This window comes from Erinaceus europaeus, chromosome 4 (assembly GCF_950295315.1).
Source record: "Erinaceus europaeus chromosome 4, mEriEur2.1, whole genome shotgun sequence".
In the NCBI taxonomy this organism is placed as follows: Eukaryota; Metazoa; Chordata; class Mammalia; order Eulipotyphla; family Erinaceidae; genus Erinaceus; species Erinaceus europaeus.
Genome location: NC_080165.1, coordinates 14,235,927 through 14,255,391, shown reverse-complemented (window position 1 = coordinate 14,255,391; position 19,465 = coordinate 14,235,927). Strand labels below are relative to the sequence as shown.

The following is a 19,465-nucleotide window of genomic DNA, read 5'->3' as shown; positions in this document are numbered from 1 at the left end:
TTTGGAGAAGAAACGATATACTGTTGGCCACCCATGGAGGCAGGCATCTTGAGATCTTGACTAGGAGACCACGGTGCCAGACCGTGTCATAGGCTGCTGTGAGATCAACAAAGACAGCACCCGTCTTTAAATTCTTCTGGAATCCATTTTCAATGTAAGTTGAGAGGGCCAGGGCTTGTTCGCAGGTAGATCTTCCTGGGCAGAAACCAGCTTGGGCGGGTGACAGGAATTTCTCTGTAAGATGAGAAATACGTGACAGAAGCAGCCTCTCAAGGAGTTTGTAACACACGGAGAGGAGAGAAATTGGTCTATAGCTGGCAGCCAGTGTTGGGTCTTTCTTTGGTTTCAAAACCGCTATAATCTTCGCACGACGCCAAACTTTGGGCATAGACTCAGATTCCAAGATGTGGGACAGGAATGAAGCGAGCCACTTCTTTGCTGCAGGACCCAGGTTAAGAATGAGTTCTGGGGTGATGTTATCATAGCCAGCAGCTGTTCCCGGTTTAACCCTCTTCAAAGCGTCTTCCAGTTCAGACAGTGTAAAGGGAGAGAGTTTTGGAAATGGACAAGATAACCAGAAGTGGGATGACCACTCATGGGAAATTTCTCTTTTCCAGACTGGGTCGATCTTAGCACGTCCAACTTGAGTTAGGTGACTGGCCACTGAGTTTGGAGATACAGGAGGATGGGAGACAGGAGGGGGTTGGCTACCGGCACCCAGTCTGTGAAGAAGCTTCCAGGCCTTCCTACTTGAGTGGGTGAAGTTCAGACTTTCCGTGAGTTGTTGCCAGCGGGCTTGGCGTGCTGCATCCAGGGAGGCAATGAGATGGTCGACCACATCTGGGTCACCCGACTCATCATACTGCTTTAGTAGTTGCTCGTATTCAGCATCAAGACAAGGCGTATAGTTAGCACGTCTCCCACGAGGAATGGCTTGGGAAGCTGCTTTGAAGATGACTTGGCGGAAGCGCCTGTAGGAATCTTCAGAGGGGATAGAGTTAATTGGAATTGCAGGAATAGATTTGTTGGTAAGATCACTGAACAGACGCCAGTTTGCTTTCTGAAAGTTCCATCTTAGTTTCTCCGAGCACAGAATCAGTGGGAGCTGGAGACCAATGTGGATGATAGCTGGGCGGTGATGACTGTTCGGGAAGATCTTGAGAACTTGTTTCGTAGCGGGAAAGGCTTGGCCGTTGACTGTGCTAATCCAGCACAGGTCGGGTGACGAGTCTTTATTCCATCTAGCACTGTGAAAAGAGCCTGGCTGTTTGGGATCCTATAATAGGGAGAGGTCATTCGCTGAAGCCCAGTCGGCTAAGATAGAGCTAGTGAACTGGAGGAACACGCCTAGGCACTGAGCCCTGAGGGGGCACCTTGGAGTTAAATTAGAAAGGAGGAGGGTGGGGGTAGAGAGCAGAAAAGCTATGCAAAGAGACCCTCTTGCCTGAGGCTCCAAGGTCCCAGGTTCAGTCCTTCTCCCCCCCCACCCCATAAACCAGAGCAGAGCAGTGCTCTGGTAAAAAGTAAATAAATAAATAAATAAATACATAAATGGAGGAGGGAGTGGTATGCAGACACCTGTCACAGAAATATAAGAAATTTTACCTTTATGACAACTGTCTTATAATCTTTATTTCCCTAATAAAACAATAAGAATAAGTTGCTCTGGCAGAGGAGAGTAAGAAAAAGCAGTGAGTTAGGCGAGAGGAGTGTAGACTGGATTGTCCTTTGTATTCCAAACATTGGGAACAGGTTGGGAGGACAGTCCCAAATGCCTCTTATGGAAGTCACGTGGGATGTGGACTGAGAATGGGACTTTGGTTTAGCTGCATAATAACCACTTGGTGACTCAGACAAAAGCATGTGTCCTAATGGTATTACTGTTCTTTTCCAAAACTCTTGTAAAAACAAAGAAAATTACAATTTACTTGACTGTTTGTTTTTCTAGTTTCCGGCCTGCTCCATTCTTTGTTTTAGATGAAGTGGATGCAGCCCTGGACAACACTAACATTGGCAAAGTAAGTTCCTTTCTGCTTTTAATTTCCTATAGAATGTCTGTAATTCAGGGATCGCACTGCAACCAGAAGGCAGTTAACCCTGAAAAAGAGTTTGATAATTGCTGAGTATAAATAAAATCTAACTGTCTAAAAACAAAATGGTTCAGTGTAGTAGTTTCTGATTGTTGCTTAAGAGACCCTCCTGAGTTATTAAAGTATCTATACTAGGACTTGGGAATCTAGGGAGTTCCTAGTAACAGGACTAGGGACAAACAGAACTAATTTTTTTTTCTCAGAAAGGTTCAAAAATAATGTCACTACATAAAATTCCAAAGAAATTAAAAATTCAAAATCTTGCTCCCTCAGTCCATCTATTACAATCCAGTTATTATACTTGCACATGATCCTGTCTTCAACATCTGAGACAATGAGTTAAACTAAAAAAAGTTTAATTCTTGAGTTCAGTAAAGTCAGTCTTAAAAACCAGGACATGAAGTCACCCACAAGAGACACACTCTCAGGGCACACATTTCTTTCTTTTTTGTATATATATTTATTTTCCCTTTTGTTGCCCTTTTTTTTCATTGTTGTTGTAGTTATTATTGTTGTTACTGATGTCGTCATTGTTGGATAGGACAGAGAGAAATGGAGAGAGGAGGGGAAGACAGAGGGGGGAGAGAAAGATAGACACCTGCAGACCTGCTTCACCGCTTGTGAAGCGACTCCCCTGTAAGTGGGGATCCAGGGGCTCAAACCAGGATCCTCATGCCAGTACTTCCACTTTGCTCCACGTCCGCTTAACCCGCTGTGCTGCTGCCTGACCCCCTAGGGTACACAATTCTTGACTGAAATTTTTTGATATGAAATGCTGGTCTTGGGGGTGGGTGAGCAGAGTGTTATGCAGACATCTATCACAAGGAGATAAGAAATTGTACCTGTATTTCAACAACTGTGCTGTAAACCATAAACCCCAAAATAAAATGATAGGGAAAAAATCTGGTCAGCCATGAAAGCCTGACCAAAGAGCAGATGACAATACTAGCAGAGTCCGTCACTGCGCAGGGAGAAATGGCTCTCGTCTGCGGCTTTCTGGTGTCAAGGAGCTAGGGCCGGGACTACCATTATGGGAGACAGAAGAATTAAACTTGAGGTTCTGACCGCAGACACAGCCCAGCTCCCAGAAATGAGAGGGCTTTGCATTCATGGCTGTATATAGAGGCTGCTCTCAGTGGACTAACAAGTGCGTTTCCTACTATTGGTAAATTGGCATTCTGGTTTATACCTTAGTCTTGTGGGGTTGCCCCTAAAAGATATATTCACCTCCTTTTCTTTTTCTTTTTTAAAACTAGAGCACTGCTCAGCTCTGGCTGTGGTGGTGCCAAGACTCTGCCTTTGCCATGAAAGTCTGTATAACTAAGCTGTCTCCTAACCAGCCAAGATGTCTTTATTCACTTTTAAGGTGTTGCCTAAGAGGTCCTGAGTCTCTCATATTGGCCCGCCTGACTTTGCTCTGTGTATTTCACCTGAAATGTCTAAAGAGTCAGGGGGTGTTTACTTATCTATTCACTCATTTTACGTATTTTATTTATTGCCGCCAGGGTTATCACTGGGGATAAGTGCCTGCTCGATGAATCCACTGCTCCTGGCGGCCCCTCCCTCCTCTCCTTCCTCCCTTCCCTCCTTCCTTATTTTCTTTGAAAGAGACAGAGATAGGGGGTCTGGCAGTCGTTAAGTGCACATTGCTCAAAGCTCAAGGACCTGCGTAAGGATCCTTGTTCGAGCCCCCAGTGAAGCAGGTCTGCAGGTGTCTTTCTCTGTCCCTCTCTGTCTCTCTTCCTCTCTCAATTTCTCTGTCCTATCCAGCAACAACAACAGCAATGACAACAATAATGATAACAATAACAAGGGTAACAACAAGGGCAAAAAAATGGGAAAAATGGCCTCCAGGAACAATGGACTGGTAGTAGGCATAAGGATCCTGGTTCAAGCCCCCGGCTCCCCACCTGCAGGGGAGTCACTTCACAAGTGGTTAAGCAGGTCTGCAGGTGTCTGTCTTTTTCTCCCCCCTGTCTTCCCTTTCTCTCTGTCCTATCCAACAATGACATTAATAACAACAATAATAATAACCACAACAGTGATAAAACAACAAGGGCAACAAAAGGAAAAAATAGCCTCTAGGAGCAGTGGATTCATGATGCAGGCACCGAACCCCAGCAATAACCCTGGAAGCAAAAAAAAAAAAAAAAAAGTGATTCTTTGCTTATTTTAAAATTGTGTCTCGTCTTTTGTCAATTTAGTTAGTGCGTGCCTAGGTGAGTTTGGGTTTGGATTCATTTTTCTTGGAGCTGTTAGGGTTTATGTCCTGAGATTAGAGAAATTCTCAGATAATATTTATTACAATAAGAATGTTGCCCCTTTCTCTCTGTTCTTTCTGGCACCTGCGTTACAAATGTTGCTCTTGATACTGTCCTGTAACTCCCTGTCTTTTCTTCAGTTTTCTCTGTTTCTTCTGGGTTCTCTTGGGTTTCTTCTGCCCCGTCCTCCAGCTCACCACTTCTGTCTTTGGCTTCTTTCTGCTCGGGGCCTCTGCTGTGTTTTCCTTCTTTCTGTCCTTCCTAAGCTCAGCTACTGTATTCTGTCTGCTTTGCAGTAGATTCCCTTACGCTGTCTCTGATGTTGCAGGTGTTTTCTCTCATTGAACTCCTTACAGTGAGCATCCTTGGGCCTAAGTGCCCTTTAGGTTAACATAGTCCTGTTGTAGCTGGTGTTTTCTTCCTAACAGTGTGGGTGCTTACTTGTGTTCCCATTTGATCTCATGCCTTGAGGGGGCCTGGGTCCAGGGGTCTGCTTGAGTCAGGGCACGGCAGTAATAGTTCTGTGCAGGCTTTGGGCCTGGCAGCGCAGACTGTAGCAGCCTGCGAACACAGCCCTAGCATGTTTCTATGGGAACTGAATTCCAGTACAGTGTGTTCACGAGAGCTCTCACCAGCTTCAGTGGGTGGCTGGGGAGAGCTGAGTCATGGTTTACTCACTCCCACTCAGGGCTTCAAAATTCTCTTTCCTGGTTTTATAGTTGTAGGCATAAATAAGGAGCACCGGCTGGCAGGCTGAGCTGGCTGTGGAGGGAGCCTCACTGAACGTCCCCCAGCTCAGGTGCTCTGGAAACTGACTTCTGATACGGCAGTGCCCATCAGGCCTGGCAGTCTTCTGTGGGTGGTGAGAGAGAACTGCTGTGCAGCTCACCCTCTCCCTCTTTTTTTCTTTTTCTGTTTTGCATTTTAGCTGAATTGTAAGAGTAGGGTTGGGGAACCAGGGACTTGACACATCCTCTTCCATAGTCGCCAGACCTGAGCCTCGAGCCTTCTAAAATCGTTTTTGCTTCAGGCTTGTCGTTGCACACCAGGCCTTTATCTTCTTGGGAGGTGGCATTTTTGTGTCTTGCATCCTGAGTGTTGAGCTTAAAATAGAAATAGTTTCTTAAAAGAGAAAGCCTATCTGTCTTTTCTCATATGGTGTTGTTCTTTGCTACTGATCCTGAGAAAAGGGATAGTCAGGCCTGTTCTGCTGGTTCATCTTGACCCTGCCTCCTTAAAACTATTCTTATTAAATTGTCGGGTCAGACATTTAATGGGATTTCTTTTTTTTTTTAATAGCTCTTACTTCTGAATGAGCTATAAACCTCTCGACTGTAGTGGGTTTGTTGCCTTGCCAAATAAGGAAGGAAGTGCCCTGCATATGAAGTGGACAGACTCAGAGACAAGCAGGGTCTGTCCCCAGAACCAAGACCTTTTCTTACAGATACATGTGCTTTTTATTTCCTCCCAGGTATCAAGCTATGTGAAAGAGCAGACTCGACAGCACTGTCAGATGATAATCATCTCTCTAAAAGAGGAGTTCTATTCCAGAGCTGATGCGCTGATAGGCATCTACCCTGAGGTAAAGCTGAGTAGAAGGGGAGAGCACGATTCCTATTGCAGAAACCAACTCCAGGTGGTTTCTGCAGCAGATAAATACAGCTTTAATGACTTACTCAAGTATTTTCCTTACGACAACATACAGAGATTTTATATCTTAAATGGAAAAGCAAGTCAGGGAGCGGAAAGTAGCTCCCTGGTCGGGCACATGCCTTGCCATACACAAAGCCCCAGGGCTCAGGCTCTGGCCCCGCATGGGAGCACCACGGCGTCGGGGGAAATTCCACAGGTGGCGGAGCAGTGCTGTGGCGTCTCTGCCTGTTTTTCTTTCCCTCTTTTTACCTGCAGAGTTCTCACTGGAGAGCAGTGCCTGCACAGTGACACTACTGCTTCTGCTCATCTTTTTTTGTTTGCCTTCTTCCCTTTTTTGATAATGGAAGACAGAGAGGAGGGAGAAATACGGAGAGGGGAGGCATCCACAGCAGTACTCCCCTGCTATGAAGCTTTCCTCCTGCAAGTGGGGCTGGTGGCTTAAACCCAGATCTTTGAACAGAGTAACATGTGTACTCTACTGAGTGCGCCACTACCAGGCCCTAGTCTCTGTTTTTTGCTGTCTGAAATAAGCAAAATGAAAAAGTCAACCCAGAAACAGTTGGATTAAGACTGTGCGCCAAAAAGAAAATTGAAAACCAGTATGATAGTTTATTTGTAAAAATAATAGTACATTGTTTTATAATAAAATGTTAATATTGCATCTAGTATATCTTAATGTTTGAGTATTAGGAGCAAAAAATAAATCCACTGTGTTAGTACCAAGGAACCCATTACCTTCCAAAAATAACAACAACAAAAAAAATTGGCCAGAAGTTTCAACTTCTGTAATAGTTTTTAGAATTTTTTTTTTTTTTTTTTTTTTTGCCATCCAGGGTTATTGCTGGGGCTCGGTGCCTACATCAAGAATCCACTGCTCCTAGAGGCTGCTTTTTCCCCTTTTGTTGCCCTTATTTTTTATTGTTGTGGTTATTATTTTTATTGTTGTTATTGATGTCATTATTGTTGGGTAGGACAGAGAGAAATGGAGAGAGGAGGACAGAGGGGGAGAGAAAGACGGACACCTGCAGACCTGCTTCACTACCTGTGAAGCGACCCCCCTGCAGGTGGGGAGCAGGGGGATCAAACTGGGATCCTTAGGCCGGTCCTTGTGCTTCGCACCATGTGCGCTTAACCCGCTGTGCTACCTCTGGACCCCCAGCTTTTAGAATTTAAGCACACTTCTCTGAAGCCATTCAAAACACTTGCCTGACGGCTAGAGAGAGAGCTCAGGGTCAAGCCCCAGCACCATAGAGGAGGTTCTGTGGTACCCTGAGAAGTTTTGGTGCTGAGGTGTCTGTGTGTTTGTCTGGAGATGCAGCCTGGCAGCAGTGGGTCGCGTATCCGAGAAGCCCGGGCTCTGTATCTGCACATCCACAGCCGCCTCTCAGCTAGTGGAGCAGGGCAACTAGTTCCATTTCGGATAGTGAAAGGTTTTTTTTACTTCCTTAATTTTCCTTTAAATTTAGCTTAAAATCAATTTCCCTTTCTATGCAAGTTATGCTAGAAGGTCACTAGAAATAATGCTTCAAGAGAAAAATGAAAATTCTCCAGAGTGTAGGGAAGGGGGAAAAAAAGTCGCATTCCTCTGCCTAACTTAGGTTCTAAGTTCCTGTAAACCGGACAAGACAGATTAACGGGAGACACAGAACAGAGCACCCAGTGATGGGGAAACCCCTGGGTTGATGCTGACCTTACACTAAACTAAGAAAAAGGAAATGGGGACTTTTGAGTGAGGGAGCCAAGTATAGGGGAGGAGCCAGCGAAGGTGCGGACAGAAACTGAGAATGTCAGCCAGGTGCAACATGTAGGCCGTGGTAGGGCCTGAGTGAAGAAGCATCTCGCACTGAAGTAGAAATGCCCTTTACCAGAGAAGAAAGCCTGTACCCCGTTTCTAGAGCATGTCCTGCATCAAAACTGCCTTTCATTAAACCAGAGGCATATTTTGTGAGGTTCCTTTTAAAATGCAAATTCAGAGCCCTGATGGTGCTTATTTAGTGCATGTTTAACATGTTTCCTGAGCAGGAGCATTAACCATCTTCTCTCCACTTTAGCAAGACGACTGTATGTTCAGCCGTGTTCTGACCTTGGACCTTTCTCAGTATCCAGACACTGAAGACCAAGAGAGCAACAAGAGACACAGAAAGTCCCATTAGGACTGATTGGCCTACATAGCTGCCGGCCAAGAGGACAGGCCCAGGGTCGGGTCACCACCACTGGGTTCTCTCAGTTCCAAGCAACTGTTTAATGACAAGCCTCTGGGGAAAATAGGACAGCCTGGATGCCATTTAAGAAAAAGCTTAGTTGTTATAGCCAAAGATACCAGTTTTCTGTGAAAGGCAGCTTTGAAATGAGTAAAAAAGAAAAAAAAAAAAAAAAAGAACGAAAGTCACAATTTTGTGCCATAGTTTTCAGTTCCATTTAGAAAAACCTCAATTCTCTATCAGTATTACTCTGCTCTTATGTGTTTGGCTAATCTTTATGAGAAGCCCTTGGTTCCTAATTAAAGTTAGTTTTACAGTGTTGAACCTGAATTTGAACTGTTAGCAATAAAGATAATGAAAATATCAATAAGACTTATTTCAAAGGTCTCCTGTCTGAGATACAAAAATGTGTTACTTTTGTTAGTGATTTAATAATGGTTCCTGACTTACATTCCACATGGGCAGAGCCATCCAGTAATTGTCTTTCACTTCATTACGCGCTAAGCACAGTTACCTCCAGTTGCACCCATCCATGTTGTTGGAAAGGACAAAATGCCATCTTTTAATTGCAGAATAGTGCTCCATTGAGCACATGTCCTATAACTTCTTTACCCAGTCATCTGTTGTTGGTCATTTAGGTTACTTGGTAATTGTGAATAAAACAGTTACATAGGGGTGCATGTGTCCTTTTGAATTTAAGAGTTTTCCTGTCCTTTGTATGTGTGCGTGATATTGCAGAATCATAAGGTGTTTCCGTTTTCATGTCTTAGAAGCCCCCCATACCTTTTTCCACGGAGGCTGCACCAGTTTGCACTTCCAACAGTGTAGCCGAGTTCCACATCTTCCCCAACACGGTCGTTTCCTGTTTGGTTGATGTAGGCCATTCTCAGGGGTGCGAGGTGGTATCTCATTGTGATTTTATTTTGTATTTCTCTAATAAGTGAGTAGAGTATTTTCTTTCATGGTCTGTGAACCATCTATTATATATTCTCATTAGAAAGCTTGGGGGTCAGGCAGTGACACAGCCAGTTAACACACATAATAATGCTAAGTGCAAGGACAAAGGTTCAAGCCCCCGGCTCCCCGCCTACAGAGGGGATGCTTCATAAGCAGCTAAACAGATCTGCAGGTGTGTCTTAATCTATCTTTTTCTCCCCTGTTTCTCTCTGTCCTATCCAATAAAATGGAAAAAAATGGCCACCAGAAGCCCAGTCATAACCCTAGAGGAAAAAAAAAAGTCCATTTAAATCTTCCCCTTTTTAATTGGGTTATTTTGTTGAACTGTATGATTTCTTTATAGATGTTTGATTATCAATCTCGTGTCAGATTTGCAATGTGCAAAATACCTTCTCCCAGTCGTTGGGTTGCTTTTTGTATCCTTGAAGGGTTTTTCTATATATAGAAAGCTTTTCAAATTGATGTAGTCCCATTTAATCATGTCTTAGTTTCACTTGCCTTATGGGGCTGAGTCTCCAAACACATCCTAGATATTCAGGTGTGCATGTCTGTTTCCTTCTGTGTGTTCTATAGTTTCCTGTCTAATAACCAGATGGGTCCATTTTGAGTTGATTTTGGTGTAGAGGGCTAAGTGGTGGTTTACTTGCATTTTTCTTGAGGGACTCTTTAATAGCTCTTGCAAGGTTGAGCTGGTGGAGTCAGATTCCTTTGATTTCTCTGGATTTGCAGTTTAATTTCTCCCTCATATTTGAAGGAGAATTTTTCAGGATGGAGTATTTGTAGCTGATGGTTATGTTTTTAGTACTTTGTATTGTTCCAGTCTCTCCTTGCCTCAAGAGTTTGTGGTGAGAAATTGGGTGAAAGTCTGATAGCCTTACCTTTATATGTGATTTTCTCTACCACTCTGCCATATTTTATGATTTTTGAGTTTTATTATATATCCTGGTGTAGGTGTTTTCAGATTCAGAAACTTCGGTGTTCTTATCCCTTCCTGGATAGGTGTTCTGAGCACTGTCCATGCAAAGAAAATTCATTTTTCAATGTGGTTTCTGCTTTTTTTTTTTGCCTCCAAGGTTATTATTGGAGCTCAGTGCCTGCACTACAAATCCACTGCTCCTGGAGGCCATTTTCTCTATTTTGTTGCTCTTGTTTATTGTTGTTAGTTATTGTTATTGCTGCTGCTGTTGGATAGGACAGAGAGAAATGGAGAGGGGGAGATAAAGATAAGACACCTGCGGACCTGCCTTACTGCTTGTGAAGTGACTCCCTGCAGGTGGGGATCTGGGGGGCTTGAACCGGGATCCTTACTCCAGTCCTTGTGCTTTGCACCACGTGTGCTACCACCAGGCCCCCTTCCCTGACTTCTCATTCTGGCAGACCAATAATTCTCATGTCTAAAAGAGTCTTCTGTTTCAGAGTTGCCTCATTTTTCTAAACCTTTCGTCTCCAGCATCTTTGAATTCTAGTGTGTCCACTGTATCTTCTAGTTCTGGCTTTTTCTCCTGTCTCGTTGACTCTACTTCCTAAACTTGTCATTTGAATCTAATGTGCTAAGTGTCCTTCACATCTTGTAATTGCTTGAAAATTTTCTTGAACATTTCCTACTTCTCTGACAGAATCACTCAAGTCCTGAATAGATTTGTCTATCTTGAGATTATTGGATTTCCCTCCTAATAAAGGTCTTCAAGTCTTTCTGGTAGGTCCCCGAGTTCTGTCTGTTCCTGGAGTTCTGTAGCCAAGCCCTGGCAGCAGTCTTGGAGAGTTGTGTTTATCCTGTTTGCCACTTAGTGTGGCTGTCATTTCCAGGCCAGCAGGTGGTACTCTGGCTCCTATTGGTTAGGATATTGTGAGGCAGGGGCAGCATTGCAAGCTGGGTAATTTCAGCTGTATTGATACCTGAGGAGCAAATAGGGCATGCCCGACCCAAACTCCTGTGGGCTTCTATTTCTGTGAACTTCAAGGATCACAGCACAGCCTGCTTCACCCTCACTTCTCCATGAAGTGAGCTCCCTGCCACGTCTGTGAGTCTGAATGATCCATCTGATTCTCCTGAGATCACTGGGTGAAAAGCACAGAGTCTCAGCTCAGCCACAGCTCTCTGCTGCACTGTACACTGAGCCCAGCAGGCGAGCACACTTCCTCCCTAGCTGGGATTCCCCCTTGTTCCCCCTTTCCACTCACTGGCCACAAGCACTTACCTCTGGCATCCTAGTTTCTTCAGGAGTCTCAGCTGGAGTTGATGAGATCAGTGTGTCCACTTGTTAAGACTTCCAGTTGTCTAGGAGGACTCCAGAGTGGCTACTGTTACCCCATGGCCACACCTCCGAAAGTCCCAGAAGTGAAGGTGCAGTTGATCTGTATTTGCTTTAATGTGATCTTTCTTATTTTTCTTACTGCAGTGCTGGGGCCTCCCACTGCCAAGCCGACTTTTTTATTTTAAGAAGGAGAAATAGGGAGAGTCGGGCCGTAACACAGTGGGATAAGCGCATGTGGTGCGAAGTGTAAGGACAGGCGTAAAGAGCCTAGTTGGAGCCTAAGTAGACACTGTTTCAGCATGAATTTTATGGCGTCTTTTTAGCCCATTGTCACTGCTTGTACTGTTCCCTCAGTACCAGGACTCATTGTCAATGAGAATTTTTTTACATAGTTTTCCTTTAAAAGTATAGTCAGTTCTGTTATAGTACACACTGTGTGCGCACTTCTGAAAACCACTGAGCTATTTAAAAAAAAAAGTGTAACTTGAAAAAAAACAGGAAACAGAATTGAAGCACCAGAATCCACAAGAAATAAAGGTGAAAGTCCATCAAAAATAAAAGCCATGTTACATTAAGTGGTTCAGAAAACACTACAGTGGTTTGGGAGGTGGCGCAGTGGATAAGGCATTGGGACTTTCAAGCATGAGGTCCCAAGTTCCATTCCCCGCAGCACATAGACCAGAATGATGTCTGGTTCATCTCTCTCCTTTCTTACTAGTAATTAAATGAAATCTTTAAAAAACAAAATGCACTAATACATATATTTATAGCACCTGAGCTACAATACCAACTCAGCTGCACATGAATAACCTGGTTGTGGTGGTCACGGGAGGGTCATGGGGAGCCAGAGGGCACTGGTGGGCAGAGCAGCGTGTTTCTGTACTCTGCATTCCAGTCCTGTTAGACAAGTTCTTGCCTACAGCAAGGTCAGCCAACTTCTCCAATGGCAGGAGCATTTCAGGGCTTGATGAGACGGTACCTGTATAATTATATAACCATCTAGAAATGTAAGCTGGGCGCCAAGTTCATGCTGCCTGATCTGAGTCCTAGTGCCAGGGGACATGGTCATGGCCGGTGGAGAGATTGTGTGGGGTCTCCTCTCTCTTCCTCTAGATGGGGGGGGAGGGGAGGGGGCTACACAGTGGTCTCATTCATGCATAAGGCCCTGATTCACTCCCTAAGGTTATATACTTACAAAATATAAAAAGAATCCAGCTCCTGGCAACAAGCAAACTCTAGGACGTGCTTCATCTCTCCCTGACCTAGTGTTTCTCACAGACAAAAGTACAGAGTACAGGAAGCTACCCAGGAGATGGCACAGTGGATAAGCATGAGGGCCTGAGGTCAAACCCTGGCATCGCAGGTGTCAGTGATGTTCTGGTCCTCTTTCACTAATAAATTTCTTTGGGGCAGGGGTAGATAGCATAATGGTTATGCAAAGAGACTTTCATGCCTGAGGCTCTGAAGTCTCTTAGTTCAATCCCCCGCACCACTGTAAGCCAGAGCTGATCAGTGCTCTGGTTTAAAATAAATTTCTTAAGTATTACATGTAAGCAAATGTTATGCTCAAATTGTGTCTAATATCAATCATGTTAGAATAAACTTGCATTTAAAATAAGCATTCTACCAAAACAGACTAAAATTAACTATTACAGTAGAAGGCATTTGTCTAGCCCTTCGGTGTGGAACTCAAGGCTTGGCTTTAACTGGGCTCGACTTCCCAGCTGCTGGGGCTCCGTGCCGGCACCACGAATCTGCCGTTCCTGATGGCCATTTTATCAATTTTATTGGATAGGACAGAGAGAAATTGAGAGGGATGGGGAAGACAGGGAGAGAAAAAGATAGACATCTGCAGACCTGCTTCATTACTTATAAAGTGACCTCCCGCTCCCCATGCGCAGGTGGAGAACCGGAGGCTTGAACCGGGATCCTTGCGCTTAGTACTGTGAGCACTTAGCCTCGTGCTCACCACCTGGCCCCCTCTTCCATTTCATTTCCATGCCTGTAACTTTGCTGGACTCTGTCTAAATAACTCACAGATTCAGATAACCACTCCTGACTTTGCTTTATAAGTGTATATTCAAAAACGATTTTTTATGTTTGCTTTTTAAAAAACTGCAACAGTCAATAATCCCCTAATTTCATAATCTAGTGGAAACTGGGTTAAATTTTTTGACTAAATGCAAATAATATATGCCAACTCCAATCATAACGACAACACAGTTAAAATTTTATTTATGATCAGGTAACATATAAGATTTGTTTTCCATGCTTTAAAAAGACAAAAAAAAAAAAAAAAGTATCAAGCAGATAAGTCTCTCTAGCTTATTTATTTCTCATTTTACTCCCTAACCTAATATTTCTTATTCTCAACCTTATGTCTGTGGGGTACTCATGCCAACAACGGGGAATGCCGTAGGACTTGGCAAGAAATGTCACATCACAAAACAGGCGTCCTTTGAAAAGGACACTAAGCAGGGTCTCTGTCATGATCACGGAGCAACTGCAGGTGGCAGCCCTGGACCCGCTCAGACAGTCTCGCCAGGGCAACCCTGGAGGCACTGGCATACGGAAGGGCCTATGCCAGCCTCGCCTACCTCAGTCTGCAAATGCCCTTCCTGTGCAGGCCGGGGGAGGGCTGCAGAGAAAACCAGAGAGAGAGGGACTTATCCTGTCTAGTGGAAGACTTGGTGGGTCTGAGGCTTTTACATTAAAGCCTTGCTCTTGTGCGTCACTTACAATTTCTCACTTAGTCACAAAATGGACTTGGACAACACTGAGCCACAAAAAGGGCCCTCTGGTTCTCCCTCGTGACTTCACACTTCTGACCTGCCATCTCCCTGGGAAGGAACTCCAAAAATCCTGTAACCCCAAGAAAGCCTTACATACGTCCCATATTCTCACTAGCAGACTGAGCGCTTGGAGTATCCATTAACTGTTTAACAAACATACTTATAATTTTTTTCCTACAGTAACAGACATTTCCAAAAATTACAGAATGTGTCTAGTTTCCTTTTTTCTCTTTGGCAACTACTGTTGCTTGGACAGTCTGCATTCTCCCCTTTATTAGAAAAAGCCACCTTGACAAGAGAGCTTATCGACTGGGCGTCAGGAAGAGTTGGCATAGGCCTTCCCCACTGAGTTTGGTGCCTGAGGTAGTGGTCCATCTGCTAAAATCACCTGAAGCGGGTATGTCTCACCTCCTGAGAGCTGAGCACTCAACGGTCGGGCTCTACACCCAGCCTCCGAGGGCCACGCGCCCACATGGCTCTTTCGGGTGCTGTGTGTCGTCTGGTGTTAGAAGCGAGAGGTGCCGTGTGGACTTCTCTGAACATTCCTCATCGTTTGGGTATGGCACTGTGGTTACTGAAGGCTGGCTTTCAAGTTGCAAGTTTTATTGGTTTTAAAGATTCAAGACCCTCCAGCATCATCTGTTTAGGCAAAAAATAAAACAATACCAAAATGTTAAAAGCAAAACTGAAAATGTATCTGTAATAGAATTTCTTTTTAATTTATTTCTGTATTGGGGAATTAATGTTTTACATTCAACAGTAAATATAATAGTTTGTACATGCATAACATTCCCCAGTTTTCCCATTTAACAATACAACCCCCACTATGTCATTTATCATCCTTCATGGACCTGTATTCTCCCCACCCACCCACCCCAGAGTCTTTTACTTTGGTGCGATATGCCAATTACATTTCAGGTTCTACTTGTGTTTTCGTTCCTGATCTTGTTTTTCAACTTCTGCCTGAGAGTGAGATCATCCCGTATTCATCCTTCTGTTTCTGACTTATTTCACTTAACAGAAAATTTTCAAGCTCCATCCAAGACCGCTAAAAATGGTGAAGTCTCCATTTTTTACAGCTGAGTAGTATTACATTGTGTATATAGACCACAACTTGTTCAGCCACTCATCTGCTGTTGGACACCTGGGTTGCTTCCAGGTTTTGGCTGTTACAAATTGTGCTGCTAAGAACATATGTGTACACAGATCTTTTTGGATGGGTGTGTTGGGTTCCTTAGGATATATCCCCAGGAGAGGAATTGCAGGATCATAGGTAGGTCCATTTCTAGCCTTCTGAGAGTTCTCCAGACTGCTCTCCACAAAGGTTGGACCAATTGACATTCCCACCAGCAGTGCAGGAGGGTTCCTTTGACCCCACACCCTCTCAGGCAGAAGTTGTAATAGAATTTCTAGTTCAGGCAGTGATTCAATTTTCTTATGTGCTAGACTGAAAGTGTATCCGCTGAAGCTAGGTGAGAGCTCGCCTCGTAGAGCACTCACTTGGCTTTGTGTGAGGACCCAGACACAACGTGGGCGCCAAGCATGAAGCTTGGGGCAGTTCCGTGAACAGTGGGGCCAGTGCTGTGGTGGGTAGACACCACATCCCCACTGTCCTTCAAAAATTTAGAGAGATTGCCAGGAGCGGTGTGTATTAGGTCCCAGGAGTGTTTTGTTTTTTGTTTTTTTAAAGGTCCATTAAGAAAATCATAGCCAGTGGTCCAGGAGGTGGTGCAGTAGATAAAGCAGTGGACTCTCAAGCATGAGGTCCTGAGTTCAATCCCAGGCAGCACCAGAGTATACCAGAATGATGTCTGGTTCTTTCTCTCTCCTGTCTTTCTCATTAATAAATAAAGTCTTTAAAAAAAGAAAGAAAATCATAGCCAGTGTTTTAAAATGGCTCTAAACCGTAACTATAAATGAAGACATCAGATGTGCAAAGATCTGGGGAGAGACAGAGACACCAGCAATACTGCTTCACCATTTGTTAAGCTTCCCGCTGCAGATGGGAACTAGGGGCTTGAGCCTGGGTCTGTGTGCGTGGAAACATGTACCACCGCCTGGCCCCTATAAAGTTCCTTGCTAAGCGGACTGAGGAGGGGGTGTTGCCACCAGCAAGGAGCCTGTTAAGACGTATAGGAAAATCAGGCACCACCAGCCCGCTGTGTGTAGGGAGCAGCCATAGTGCTACGCCTGCCGACCTGCAGCAGGAAGATACATCCTGTGCGAAAGAGCAAAGCCTCCTGCCGGAAGGAACCAAAGGACTTGTAAGTAAACAGGCCACTGGTGTGGACGCCTCGCTGGCTGGCTCACTCACTGCTCTACAACAAATCCTCGGTGGTGGGCCTGACACACAGCACCGCTCAGACAGCCACCAGGGGCGGGGAGGAGCCGTGCAGCGACCTCCACCGACCTCCACCACCGCAGAGGAATCTCGCTGGCCTGCTTCTCATAGACTGCAGGCGGCTGTGGCATCCTGGGTGTGGAGAAAGTGGGGGCTGGTTTATTTTTACTTGGTTGTCCTACTAGCTAAACTCAGAATCCAAGTATCTACAAAAGTTTTTTTTTTTTAAGAATTTTGTCAAAATGGTAAAATTCTCTTTTCCCCCAAAAGAGAAGCCTGCAGTTCTATCCAAGCCATGCTGCCAAAGGCTCGGCCACAGGACTCCCCAATCTTTACCCCACAGCCCACAGTGAGAGGCCCCCTCTGACTACAGTCCCCCACACTCTGCTAGCAAGCATCTTTTAAACCTTTTTTTTTTTTCCAAAAGCTGCTTCATTTTATTCCTTTTCAAAGTACATCCTTGCTTTTTTTAACCCCAGAATAACCCCTCTCTCCCCCAAAACACTCACAAACTGTCCTCACATCCCCAGGAAACTATGAGCATAAGACAAAAGAATGTGAAGAACACTTTAGAGAAAACTGACATTACAGGCTTCCCTAAGTCTTTTTACTAGATGGTGAAAGATGTGCCTGCCTCATGCTTGGCCAGGTTTACTTGTGTGATCCTAACGTACCAGCTGATAACACTGGAGCTTTGTTCATAAAAATCTGTAATTTTTCACTCTTCTGGAAGTGCCTGTTACTTAATATCCCTGGTTATATAGCCAGACTTCCAAGAGAGCAGGTTGGGGGAAGTCCCACTCACTATGAAGCGCTTGCTTTCCTGTAATGGGGAATTTTTTTTTTCCTCCATCCAAAGGGATTAGAGTTATTAAGATAGTTATTTGAAGGAACTGAAATTAATTTTATGTGACACAGCTAAAGCAACCAGAAAATACAGCAATACCCTAGGTGAAGCCCCACATACCAGATACAGTAACAACCTTTAGATGCAGCATGTTGATTGTGGCAGACATTTATTGAGGGGCTCTTCACTATCCATGTCCGGCTTCTCAAACTCAAGGATTCTGATTTTTTTTTTTTTTTTTTCATTCTGGGAACTCATCCCCTCCACACTCATGGTTGGGGTGGGAATTGCCATCTTCCTGCTCCTGAGATGGCCCTTGATTGGTCTAAACCAGTCAGAGAAGCCCGCAATCACTTGCAGTGATTGGCTGAGAGATGTTCAGCATGTGACCCATTCTGGCCAATAGCAGGGGAGGGAACCTAGGGTATTTAAACCTGTCTTGATTTACCCTTGTGACAACAATGCTCTTGTAAATAAATCATTTTAAAAAAAAAATCTTTTAACTTCCTTATTTCATCAACTGCTGTCTGCAGTCATGGTGGATCTTTGCATCTCCAACAGATGACTTCAGCTCAACTGAGCGTGTGTCCCTGTGGTGGTGAGGAACCATGTTATGTGGCTGCTGCTGCAGCATGCCCAGAGGCAGAGTCAAATAAGCAGTATAAAATAAAATCTCTAAACATCATAGAAAAGATCTTGGAAGGCACCGGGAAAAAAAAAAAGAAAAGAAAAGATCTTAAAAACCCCAAGAGGGGGTCGGGCGGTGGTGCAGCATGTTAAGCGCACGTGCTGCTAAGCGCAAGGACTGGCAGAAAGATCCCGGTTCGAGCCCCCGGCTCCCCACCTGCAGGGGAGTCGCTTCACAGGCGGTGAAGCAGGTCTGCGGGTGTCTGTCTTTCTCTCCCTCTCTGTCTTTCCCTCCTCTCTCCATTTCTGTCTGTCCTGTCCAACAACGAACGACATCAACAACAACAAGGGCAACAAAAAACAAAAGGGGGGGGCAATGGCCTCCAGGAGCAGTGGATTCATGGTGCAGGCACTGAGCCCCAGCAATAACCCTGGAGGCAAAAAAAAAAAAAAAAAAAACAGAAAGGGTGGTCCGGGAGATGGCACAGTGGATAAAGTACTGGACTCTTAAGCATGAGGACCTGGGTTCAATCCCAGGTAGCACATGTACCAGAGTAATGTCTGGTTATTTCTCTCCTACCTTTCTCACTAATAAATAAAATCCTTTAAAAAAATTCAATGTAAATAAAACAATGCTATCCATGTCAAAATAAATAAATAAGATCCTTACCAAAAAAAAAAAAAAAAAAAAAAAAACCTTCCAAAAAGGAAAACAGATGTATTGCAAATTACTGAGACAGGGCTGGCTCCAAGAATCTTCCATTCCAACAAAGAACACCTGGAAACCACACCAGCGCTTGCGACCTGGCCATCCACACACCTGGAGGACTCCAGGAGAAACCTCAGAAGGTTCTAGAACAATAGGGCTGAGGGCTGGAGGGTCAGATGGAAACTAAGGAAGGGGCAACCGAGGTGAGATGTCTCGCGGGACCAGGGTTAGATGGCTGAGGACGGCACACGTTCAGAGACGTATGACGGACGCTCTGTCCACATGGGGAGAGAATGTGGAAATCCCTCAAACACTAAACCAGGGCCGCAGTTCAGACCCAGCAGCACTAAGGAAGTGCAACTGCACAGGGGGCAGCTCTGGTGCTGCGGCATTTCTAGCTGAAGAGGGAGGCAAAGACGTGACCTGGAGGCAAGGCAACTGCATATGAGAAAGCCGTCAGCACCACTAACAATACTTTAAAGATACATTTAAGATCCTTTTGTAGTTCATAAGTGTTATGATTGGGTTATCATGTGACTACGTGAGATGTGCCACCCACAAACCTTGGTACGACGTTGGCACATTACCCGTCTGACAGAAAAAGAAAAAAAAAAGATATTTTTAAAATTTTTTAAAATGGCGGGAGACAGCATAATGGTTATGCAAACAGACTCTCCTGCCTGAGGTTCCTAAGTCCCAGGTTCAATCCCCCGCACGACCATAAACCAGAGC

At 44.7% G+C, this 19,465-nt stretch overlaps 2 protein-coding genes and 1 non-coding gene across 7 annotated transcripts in view; 2 read left to right on the top strand and 1 right to left on the bottom strand.

Moving 5' to 3' along the window:
- The window catches only part of SMC1B (structural maintenance of chromosomes 1B), a 69,809-nt gene extending 61,228 nt beyond the window's left edge, over positions 1–8,581 (top strand). The window contains exons 23-25 of the mRNA XM_060188760.1: positions 1,949–2,018; positions 5,823–5,933; positions 8,056–8,581. Of these exons, the coding sequence (XP_060044743.1) occupies positions 1,949–2,018; positions 5,823–5,933; positions 8,056–8,157 (283 nt within the window). The 3' untranslated portion in view covers positions 8,158–8,581. The remainder of the gene's footprint in view (positions 1–1,948; positions 2,019–5,822; positions 5,934–8,055) is intronic.
- A 5,057-nt stretch (positions 8,582–13,638) lies between these two features.
- FAM118A (family with sequence similarity 118 member A) overlaps positions 13,639–19,465 on the bottom strand; it is a 43,483-nt gene continuing 37,656 nt past the window's right edge. For all 5 annotated transcript variants that reach the window (XM_060188757.1, XM_060188758.1, XM_060188759.1 and 2 more), the window contains one exon: positions 13,639–14,848. In XM_060188757.1, coding sequence (XP_060044740.1) covers positions 14,829–14,848 — 20 coding nt within the window. In that variant the 3' untranslated portion in view covers positions 13,639–14,828. The remainder of the gene's footprint in view (positions 14,849–19,465) is intronic.
- LOC132538544 (small nucleolar RNA U13) lies at positions 19,227–19,330 on the top strand. The gene has a single exon (XR_009549892.1). It is a non-coding gene; the product is annotated as a small nucleolar RNA U13 (small nucleolar RNA).